The sequence below is a fragment of the Cololabis saira genome, chromosome 17, assembly GCF_033807715.1.
Source record: "Cololabis saira isolate AMF1-May2022 chromosome 17, fColSai1.1, whole genome shotgun sequence".
NCBI classification, from domain to species: Eukaryota; Metazoa; Chordata; class Actinopteri; order Beloniformes; family Belonidae; genus Cololabis; species Cololabis saira.
Genome location: NC_084603.1, coordinates 32,368,659 through 32,379,953, shown reverse-complemented (window position 1 = coordinate 32,379,953; position 11,295 = coordinate 32,368,659). Strand labels below are relative to the sequence as shown.

General features: G+C 39.5%; 1 protein-coding gene across 1 annotated transcript; it reads right to left on the bottom strand.

Moving 5' to 3' along the window:
• Positions 1-6: 6 nt before the first annotated feature.
• cdc5l (CDC5 cell division cycle 5-like (S. pombe)) lies at positions 7-9,354 on the bottom strand. Its single transcript, XM_061746145.1, has 19 exons — positions 9,161-9,354; positions 8,048-8,151; positions 7,711-7,872; positions 7,451-7,578; positions 7,096-7,195; positions 6,856-6,982; positions 6,627-6,718; positions 6,200-6,344; positions 5,891-6,082; positions 5,591-5,739; positions 3,571-3,742; positions 3,163-3,327; positions 2,898-2,978; positions 2,443-2,694; positions 2,193-2,300; positions 1,935-2,024; positions 1,722-1,853; positions 836-916; positions 7-371 (listed from the first exon to the last, which is right to left on the bottom strand). The coding sequence occupies exons 1-19, from the start codon at positions 9,203-9,205 to the stop codon at positions 261-263; spliced, it is 2,436 nt and encodes an 811-aa protein (XP_061602129.1). The 5' UTR covers positions 9,206-9,354; the 3' UTR covers positions 7-260.
• Positions 9,355-11,295: the final 1,941 nt, after the last annotated feature.

The following is an 11,295-nucleotide window of genomic DNA, read 5'->3' as shown; positions in this document are numbered from 1 at the left end:
AGAGCCTTATTGTGTCACCGTTGAAAAGAAACTTTATTGGTCACTAGTACAGAAACAAAGCCTATTGAGCAGCTCAAAGCTCAGCTTGTTACATAGCGAGATCAGCACATAGAGGCGTTCTCTACAATTAACTGCAACAAAAACATAAAAAACTAAAACACCACAGTTCAGTACAACAGCTCGGTGGGTGGAAGATTATTTCAGAGCAGCTGTTTTACGCAGATCAATGTGTTCAGGAATATTCACATGTACAATGTGTCTCAGTATTTCTGAGTGGGAATCAGCGACTCTCTCTCCATCACTATCTCGCCGTATCTCTGCTGAAGCTCCTTCTCTCTCTCCATCTGCCTCTCCACGTCCTCCCGCAGAGCCTGAAACACACACACACACACACACACACATGTTCAATTACCATAGAAGTAGGGATACTTTCTGCAGCACAAGATCAAAAGTAATGATCGAAGATCTTTCATAAACCCAAACCTTCAGTTTAGCTAAAAAGAAGTTCACCAGAGTTTATCCATATCAAAGTGGTTGGTGTTTGTGTATAATAGAAATTACCCCTACTCTCTACATTTAAAAGCCTTAAAGCAAGCAAATACTTTTACCCTCAAACCTTACAGTTAGCAAAATTAGATTCAGAAAACTATTTATCCCCGAGGGGCAATTGCAAGACAACTGAGCAGCAAGACGTTGAAAATATCAAATCAAATAAGAAATAGAATAAAATGAACAGGGCATTAGTAAACAGCTGAGTTATTGTCAGCTTTTGCATCGATATTAACACGAGTTACGGATACTGGGAGTGCAGTGGTTTGTGTGTAGAATATTTTACCGCTTGTCTCCTGGGAATGGCAGTGTCCTCCTGCTTCCTCAGCTGAGTGAATGTCTGGAGCTCGGTGGCGGCCTGCTCCACCTGGTGGACAACACGAGCATTACATTAAAACTGCATGCACAGTATTTAATCATTTTTCAGTCTAAAAAACAGTTAAGGGTCTATTTCCTAGTCACTCAGTTGTGAGCTAGTTACTAACTGAATGAACATACAATTTAATCAGTGGTATATTATTGCAGGCTGATTTTTTTTGGGGGAAAAAAAAATCCAAAACAGACGGAGAAGAAAAGGTAATTACAGACCAAACAGTTTCTGATCGGCATTTACACTGACTGGACAGATAAGGACCCGGACTTAACTAAGCCTGGCTATCAGCCTGGTCTGGAGCAGGCTATATCGCCATGGTGACGTGTGTGCTACTGCTTTTGTGAAATTGAATCTTAATTCATCCAGGATATCTGTAAAATCCCGGCATAATCTGCTATCCTGGTTTTGTGAAACAGCCCTTCGGTCGTCATCACCATCATCATCATAATAAATAATAACAAGCTATAACTCAAATGAGCTGTTAGCAAAAAGACACAAAACAAGAACACCTCACTTCCACCAGGCTCCAGTTAAATCTGTGCCTGCGAGTTAAGATGCTAAAAGGATACAAATAAGAGAAATATGTCCCCAAAAAAAGAAGTCTATTGAAGACTACAGGGTTGATTGATCTAATTCTGAATAGTATTTTTGCTCAAAATGCCCACACTTGGTAAATAACATTAGAAAACATATTAGTTAATGTAACTAAAGAATCAGACTTCATTCAGGTTACTATGTGATTAAAAAAAGGAAAGTCAGGGAGACACGTTTAGTAGAAATAAATCAGCTCTTCCTGTACCTGTTCCCAGATCTCGTTGTGCTGCTTCAGGAGCCCCAGCGCTCTGGACTGAAACCCTCCCAACAAGATTTTCAGTTTCTTCTCCAGTTTAGCCGCTCTGCGAGCCTCTGCTGTCATGTGACCACGGTTCACCTGGATGGTACATGGATACAACAGCCTCAGTACTTCATGTCTATGCAAGCATTAAGAAATAGGTTAAATGTACTTTCTTACATCGAGTCTCTTCTCCAGACTTTCAATACGATCCTTCTTTGATGCCAGGTTAGCTCGGGTGTACCTGTTTTGCCCCGGTAGATACAACACCTGTCCCACAGGAGAAGCAGAGAAGACAATGTCAGGAGATATTTCATGTAGATTTGAGGGGAATAAAATATATATTCATCTCTAAAATTCCCAGTATAACTGCTATGATCAAGAGTGATTATTTTAATGTGGGGATTACGGCAGCTCAGCAGGGATGAGGATGCTCACCTGTCCGTAGCATTCCTCCCACACCTGACAGTAGGCCTCCATGCTCAGGTCACCGTGACCCATTCCAGCCTTAACCACCTCCATCTCTGCTGCCAGGATTGCCTTTGCCTGTTTAAAAACATGCGACACAGCCGGGCGACGTCAGACACAACCGCTTCTTCACATGCATCAACATTACATTACTACTAGATTCATCAGTCATTAAACATGTCATGAAACATTAGTTTCTAACTTCTGGGTTGAAGCTTACCTGCTCCATGTCCTCTGGGTTGACGGGCTTGTAGGTGTGCGTTTCCAGGTAGGCGATGTGTGAGGCGTTGTTAGACGTGGAGGTGGGGCCTCTGGTTTTACCGCGCTGCAGCAGAGCGGCGGCGGTGGCTGACGGGTGGTGAAGGCAGTCGTGGTGCAGCATGGTGATCATCTCCTGCTTGATCAGCTCCTCTGCCATCAGGAGGTCGGAGAGCGGCTCCATGGAGGACGGACGGAGGACGGACTCGTTGACCTGCAGAGAGAGATTACAACAACTTTTAATATAAATTAAAGTGTTCCTGTTAATCCTTCATCTGAGCAGAATGATTACAACAATACAGAAGTATTTACAGGAGCTGACTTGCTCATAAAAATATGAATTTAAAATACGGTGCTGGGCAATTTTTAAAGGAGCTGATGAGTCCATGTATGGGGGAGGAAAACAAACAAATGTACCTCAGTAGGTCTGGGGAGACTCCTCTGAACAGCAGTGTGTCGCAGCTTCAGCTCTTTCTCCCGTTCTGCATCCCGTACAGCCTGATTAACAGAAAAACAAAACAAACAGACATTCAGTACTCAGAGAATTTCTACTTGACAACCTTTATTTTAACTATGGCGCTACGGATACGGCAGTGAATCTCGGCTGGCTCCATAAAAGTGAATAAAATAAAACCACTTTCTGCAACCAAAAAGGAGCTGCTCTGTATTTATGTAAGCATACCTGCTTGCGGGATTCTATGTCCGCTGAGTCCTCGATAAATCCAGTCTCTGTCTCTGTTTCTTCGAGTTCCTTCTCTGCATTTTCAGGAAGAACGATCTCAAAGTCGTTCTTCGGGACTGGAAGTGACAACAGGCCCTGTCTCAGCTGCTGCAGGCTTTCCTTTTGCTGTGATGGGAACCATTGAAAATACGAGGAATTACACTCTGTCCATGTTTTAGTTGACATTTTTAAATATATGCAACTGTCACAACATTACTCATACAGTTTTAACTTATCATTTGTTCACAAAATTCATTAAATCGGTCACTTACAATGCCATAACAGAAAAAAGAAATCATCATAAAATTATTTTCTGGAGAATTTTGCATGTATAAACGTTATGAATTTGTCATTTGTGTTTTGTTTTACCATGTGCTTGGTGTATGAAGGGTCAGCTAGTTGCTCCTCACTGTTGATGTTCAGTTTGTCCCTCAGTGGTGTGCGAATGGGGGTCAAACCTGGTGTGATCACCCCATGTGGGGTCATCGCACCTCCAGCTTGGGGCGTTAAGCCATCTGAGCCCTGAGCTTGGCCGGGAGTTCTGTGGGAAGACACGATGAAAATGTTAATGTCTACAGACAGCAGGCCGAGAGGGATAATATCAAATTCCAGAAAAGTTACAAAAACAAGAAAAGTGTAAAAATCATTATCTGTGATCATTGAAACAACAAATACCCAGATGTTTTTTTTTAATCATGGCAGTAAATAAATAACATCACTCATGAGATGGTGAACAACCTGAGATATTAATATCAGAACATGTGATAACTCCGTCACCCAAATTACTCAGAATATAACTTATGAGAGCTCTAATCTGCATCGTCTATTGAAAACCCATGTAGCAAGATCACAAACTAAAAAGAAAAGGGAGGGCGCATAAAAAAAAAAAGCAAGTTTCACTGGTATATCCATATCAACCATCAGCTGCATCAGCTTCACGAATCAAAGCTACATTGTAAGGCAAAGCAAATTTATTTATATAGAACAATTCAACACAAGGTAAGGTTTTTATCCCTGATTTAAAGGAGCTGACAGTTGGAGCAGACCTCAGGTCTACAGTTTGTTCCACCGGTGAGGAGCAGAATAACTGAACGCTGCTGAACCTTGCTTGGTTCTGGTTCTTGGAACCACAACAAACCAGATCCAGATGAACCTCAGGGGTCTGGGAGCTTCATAGGAACTAACAGATCAACCATGTATTTTGTACCATTGTAATGAATAAAGGAGATCTAGTGAGTTTTGTCAAACAAGTTTAACACAGTTTAATGCCAACCATACCCATCCAACACCCAGTCTGGATGATCCTGGAATCATGATTACTGACATGAACCAACATTTTAGGGACCACTTAAAGTTACACACACTGACATGGCATTAAAAGGAAATCCCTTTCTATATTATTGTAGCTTGGTTGTATTCCTCTGTTGTAAGTCGCTTTGAATAAAAGTGTCAGCTAGGGCTGCACGATTAATCGTTAAAAAAAAATCGCGATCTCGATTCATGCTTGAACGCGATCTCACTTCCAAATGACGACGATATAAAAAAAAAAAAAAAAAAACTTTTTTTTTTTTTTAAAGATGGCTGCATAAAAAAAAGGACTAGGCCTATGTTCTAGGTTGTTGTAGTCCTGTCATGGTCAACTATCATGTTGTCATGTTTGTTATATTTTGTTAATGATTGTGGATTACATTTGGAGAAACATCTACCTTTCTCATCACCTGACACATATTGCACATAAATATTGTTAAAATTGTTATTGTTAAAATTATTTAAAGACAAGAGAGATGTTTATTGTTTTTATGTTCAATGTCAGCTATTACAGCAAAAAGCAGCCAGAGGAATAATTTGTTGCCTCAGAACTACAGGATCTGTTACAAGTCCCCTTTCTGAAAGGGTGTTCAACTCAGGGAGGAACAAATATTGTTCAAAATTGTTATTATTGTTTAAATTATTCAAAGGTTTGTGTAAAGAAGACAAGAGATGTTTATTGTTATTATATTTTTGTTCAGCTGTTGTAAAGTTAAAGTAATAAGTGCAATAAATTTTATATTGGAAAAAAATCGTGAGAGAATCGTGATCTCAATTCTAAGCAAAAAAATCATGATTCTCATTTTGTCCAGAATCGTGCAGCCCTAGTGTCAGCTAAATATAACGTAACTGCCTCAATGGCCGACTAAAATCTGATGTCAAACACTCCAACTGTCATGCTCGCAGAAACTCAAACTAAAAGAAGCAGTACAGCCCCACTGACACTACACCTGAATTTAAAACAACAGATTTGTCCACAGACAAACAAAGTGATGCTCCTGCTGTTACAGCCTTTATTTCAAACTCTCAGCCGGCCTGTTTACAGATTAAATCATATCTGCATACGTGTTAAATGTGTTACCTGAAGGGTGTACTGAGAACCGTGTTGGGCGTCTGGACCGTCTTCTGCTGAGGTGTCACCCCGCTGAAGTCGCTCTCGTGCAGGGGGGTGTTGAGGCCGCCCTTCAGGGGGGTGTCGATGTTGGTCAGAGCCATCAGGTTCTGGGCTTCCTGAAGGTACACACACAAAAATGGTAAATGCTCACAACAGAACACTTTCAACAGTTTAAATTAAATCAGCAGATTGTATTTATTGTGCAGTAATGAAAGGAAAGATTACATGAGTAAACGTGAGCCCTGGTGCTGTGAGTTTGTACTTTACCTGCAGGATCCTGTCTTGGGCGGCAGGGGTGCGTGGGGTCCGTAGCCCCGTTGCCATGTTGTTTGTGACGCTGTACTCGGACAGGAGGGTGGAGGAGGCGGAGTTACCACTTTCACTCTCCTCTGCAGCCTGGCGTGCCACCTCACTGGCGACGCCCAGTTTGACAACTTCCTCTAGCTCAGCATCACTGATCTATGAACACAGGTCAGGTTAAACGACTGATGTATAATATAATCTTGACAGAAAAATGACAACAGCTCTGGACAAACCCCAGCTGTCTGAGAGAAGACAGATGAGCACATCAGTTACCTGAGGCGCAGGCAGCACCAGCTTGGAGCGCTTCTTGGTGAACTCTGCCACGCCGCTGGTCTGCAGGATCGCAGACGGCAAATCGCTCTCTTTCTTTTTCTTGATCTTCTGTTTATCTTTCTTCCTGTCCCTCTCCTCTCGTTCACTACGTACAAACATCAAGGTTAATCAATATGTGCCACAAAAATCATTGGATTTTTAAAAATAATTTCTTATTCTCTTGAGCACTTCTTCTTTCTGGAAGTTTTTCTTCAAATAAATTATATATTACTCTGCATTGAAGGGAAAGAAAATACCCAAGTATTGTGGTGAATTTAATTTAAAGTATTGTACTATGTCATTCACATTTGTGGTGCTTCTGTTGGATAAGAGCATTTACTTGTATGTATTCACTTGTTATTAAACGTGTGTTTGTGATGTAACTGACTTGCGTAGTTCTCCATCCAAGTGCTGCTGTCTGAGCCGCTTGAAGTTTGGCTCCACTGCGTCATATTGCTCCATGCTGGTGTCATAGAAACCCTTAAAGTTGATTAAAAAAGGGGGACGGTTATTTTTATGATTTAACAACTTAAAATTAAGCGCTTTACAAGTTTTGTGCTTTCAATCTACAGTAAACTAATATATTGATAGTGAATTGGTCATTCGTCTATAGATACCTGAGCGGGTTTCTTCTGAAAGGGGATTTCAGCGTTGTAGTCCACTCCTCTCTTCTTCTTCCTCTTCTTCTGAACATCGATTCCTGCAGCTCTGAGCTCTCTGCGTTTCTGCAGCGCAGCCAGTCGCCTGTGGCAGGATAAATATGTCACTTGTGCTTGTTTGTTATTAACCATCATCTGTAAAAACAATAATCTTGAATAAGTCTGCACAGGTTTGTAAATAAAAGATACTTGTCTAACCTGGCTTCCTCCAGCTGTTTCTCTCTGGCCTTCCTCTTGGCTTTTTTGCCCTGAGTGTTGGCCAGACGAGCCCTGGCTTCTGACAGCATCTCCAACTCATCTGCACACAAAGATGCCAGGTAGAAAACAATGATTTATTTTAAACAAGCCACATACAATACGGTTCAAATAAACTATTTATTAATAATGAAAATAAAAAGATAATAAAAATCCATGCTGGAAATAGGAAAGACCACAAATGTAGTTGTGCTTAGGATCAGGCTGCACTTTTAGTGAGAATCAGTTAAATTTCAAACAAATCTTTTCTAAAGTTTCTTTCTCATCGTTAGTGACAGTATAAGGTTAGTTATAGCACCTTCGTCCATGTCCACAGGGTCCGGTCTGGCAGGCTTGGTCTCAGGATTAGGATCAATCTCTCCTGGTTTTAACTTTCTGGGGTCATCTCCCACCTCCTCTTCATTGTCTCTTTGAGCTGCTTTATCTCTAAATAAAGATATGCACATCAATTAACAAATGTAAGGTATCCTAACAACATTCATATCTTAAAAGGTCAGCAGAGTCTGCTTTACATTAAGCATTGTGGTGTATAAATTATTCAGAAAGATGAAATCATACAGCAGATATTCATAGTGTTCAAGACACTGGGCAGCAGTGCGTCCAATGATGGGAGCAATGGTCCTCCACTGTGTTGGCATCAACTTGGCCAAGTGAAGCAGTTTCTCCTCTTCTTCTCTGGACCATTCTGTTTTTTTGATACTGGGGTCCAACCACTCATACCTGCAGACAGAAACAAACCCAGGGTTAACGAGTCCCAAGTTGACCAGGTAAGTAACTAAACATTTAGATTTTGGCAGGGGAATGGGCACGCAGTATGGTTTGCAATGACATTTTAAACAGAAGTAAAATGGGGGGGTTTTAGTTCAGGTTTCTGTGAGTTAGCAGCAAGACTCACCATCTGGCTTTACACTGTTTGGCAGACTTGCGATGCAGCAGGGAAGCGATTCGAGACCACTGGTTTTTTCCATATTTCATCACAGCCGCCTTGAGGATTTCATCCTGAATAAATGGAGAAGGAAAAACCAGCACAGTCAGTCTGGAGTACATGTATGAATTATAATCCATTATAATGAGACAATCCAACTGCTGACAATTATTCCACCTCCCACCTTTATCGATGTTGTTAGAACAAAAGGTATTTTTGTAGCCGTTTAAAAAAACAAACAAAAAACTCAATCTTATTAGTACATTTGTATTATTATAATAATAATAATAATAATAATAATAATAATAATAATCAATTTTATTTATATAGTGCTTTTAAAAGATCTGAAAGACGCTTGAATAATCTTATCTTCCAATAAAGCTGTTTAAACTGATAAAGCCCCATACCTCTGGACAAATGTACAACAATATTATGATATTATTATTGCAGTTTCTTTATTTTAGAAACTGTGCAAGTGATTAAATGACCAAAATATAGTTTTTTATAGTTAAGTACAGAGTAAAGATCAGGGTGTACAAACATAAGTCATACACAAAATACAAGTAAACAAACAACTATACTTATGTACAGACAGTTGGTCAATGAAAAGCCAGTGACCAGTTATCTTTATTTTTTCCTTGCAGTTAAAGTAATTTAACCTGTTTATCTTATGCAACTTTTTAACTTTACCTTCCACTCAGACCTTTATGTTGTTAAATTAATCATGGGTGATGTGACGGGTGCTTATGAACGTACAAGTTATCACAGTTACATGTTATTTTAGGCTTTCTTTTTTGGGAGGCAGGTATGCTTGTTTGTTAATTTCCCTTTAGAGCTCATATCTTATTATCTAATATTTTATTGTCGTCTTCCAGAAACCTGGTTACGTGTTTCTCCGTCACGATCTGGCAACTTTGCTCTTTAATCCTGCAGTCTGAGTTAAAGCTAGTGATAAAAGCTGCCAGCCCTGTGAGCAGGTCAGTCCCTAACTAACCCTCCGTGTATCTGGTCCAGTCCTGGTTAACTGCAGTTGCTCTAGTTACTCTAGTGTGGGGCTAACAGAGCTAGCAGGGAAACACCTACCTCCGTGTTGCGCCACACGCCTCCCTTTATCATGATTCTCGGCATCTTGGCGGCTTATCGATGCGTCCTCCTTCAGGAAAACAAATAAATATCCGACACTCCGACTAATACAATGTCGGGCAGCGTTATCTTCTCTTCCGCTAAATCAGACACGACTGCATGCAGCAGAGACGAGCAACAGTACGGCGGAAGCTTGTGTCGCAGACCGAGGAAGTTTCCTCCGTCGCGCAGCCGCAGTGGCGCCCTCTGCCGGACCGGAGCGGGACAGCGCCGGGTTTCTGCTGGGGTCGCAGCAGCGACTCTTCTCTTCTGCTAGGATGATCTCTTACATGATTTCTAAATCACTACTCCTCTAAGCTACTCTCATTGTGTAGTTTAGCTCCTCTGATTTTCTTTTGGTTTGGTGTTATGTCATTATCATTGCACTTGCCCATTTAATTTATATTTAAACAATTGCCCCCTAGTCCTTTTTCTTTCTTGTTTTGTGTATTTATGTTGTTTTGTTTTTGTTATTGTTCTTCATGTAGCATTACAAAGAAGAATTTGAAGTAGACTTGTGTTTCCTCTACGAGAGTTTGTATTGTTATATTGTTTGTATTGGTGTCTTTGTTAATAAAGAAAGTGAAAAAAAAGACTTCTCTTCTTTTATTGATTTATTTTATTTGTACATAAGAAAAGACTATTTCAAAAACCAGAAATAAAATAAGAATAGTAAGTTTAGAAGAGGTTAAAAAACCCTGATATAGGCTTATAAAAACCACCTCCCCCCCAAATATCTAAAATAGATCAACAACAATAATGAGAGAAAGCATTCCCAAACCAATTACCTGGATTTCCTCTTTTACCACAACCATAACTCCCCTCTTTGGTCTTCTTTAATAATGATAATAATAATAATAATAATAATAATAATAATAATAATAATAATAATAATAATAATAATAATAATAATAATAATAATAATAATAATAATAATAATAATAATAATAATTGTTACAATCATATGTTGTAACAATGCACCTTCCAATAACCATGTCTACCTCATACTGCTGCACCTTTCACTTTAAAAAAAATTGTATATATGTTAATAAGAGTTGTCATTTGCCTATTTACTGTATCGTGAGCGAAAATAACCGAGTCAAATTCTTTGTCTTGTTTGACCTGATTTGGCCAAATAAACATGATTCTGATTCTGAATCTCCCCCCAAAATATCTAAAATAGATCAACAACAATAATGAGAGAAAGCATTCCTAAACCAATTACCGGTACAGTGCCAAGTTACTTGACTACACGTCAGAGCATTGTCCGTCTCTTGACCAAGAGGCTGCCTAAAATATGCACCATATGTACTCCAAATTAGCACTTTATTTGGATATTTGTGCTTTTCTTGACCTTTTTAACATTGGCAGAAACCTGCAGTTTGTATATGTCAAAGCCAGCTTTGGGCCAAATCTGGACCACATAAAGCAAGGCAAGTTTATTTCTACAGCACAATTCAACACTTGTTCTGACTGACGTTTCTATCAGTTACAGAAAAATGTATAATTTTAAACTCATCATTCCAAAAAAGTTCGGTCACATATATACATCAAAGCAAAATGGCCAATTACATATCTCACAAACCCATATGTTATTTATAGTAGAATATAAATAACATAACATAGGTTGAAATTGAGAAACTGCATCATTTTTAGAAGAAAATAAGGTATTTAATTAATAGCAACATAACTTTAAATATGCATCAGGTGATGTTCACCACTTCTTTTCACAACAGTCCAGATAATTCTGGGAACTAAGGAGACCAGTTGTCTGTAATCTGTACATTTTATGGCCACCAATACACCTCAGTACCACCAGAGCTGCAGACCTTTGAACTCAGCTCTGATAATTAGTAGGATGTTTTCCATTTGGAAGAAATTCAATTCAATTCTGTAACCACAGTTTTCCACTTTGTCTCAGTTCCATCTAAACTGAGCAGAGAACACAGCTTTATTTCTGGATCGTGTTCACATACAGAAAAGCTTTTTCTTTGTGTAACAGCAATTTGAACTCCATTTGTGCACAGCACAGCAAAATGTGTTCTTAGACAGTGACTCCCGTAATAAAATCATGTTTGTGTTTAACGTTGGACCGC

Coding starts and splice junctions, on each gene's coding strand:
- cdc5l (XM_061746145.1), bottom strand. CDS start 9,205: ATGCCGAGAATCATGATAAAGGGAGGCGTGTGGCGCAACACGGAG. Junction 6,983..7,095: donor AAACAGCTGGAGGAAGCCAG/GTTAGACAAGTA, acceptor ATCCTGCCACAG/GCGACTGGCTGCGCTGCAGA. Junction 3,328..3,570: donor CTTCATACACCAAGCACATG/GTAAAACAAAAC, acceptor TTCCCATCACAG/CAAAAGGAAAGCCTGCAGCA.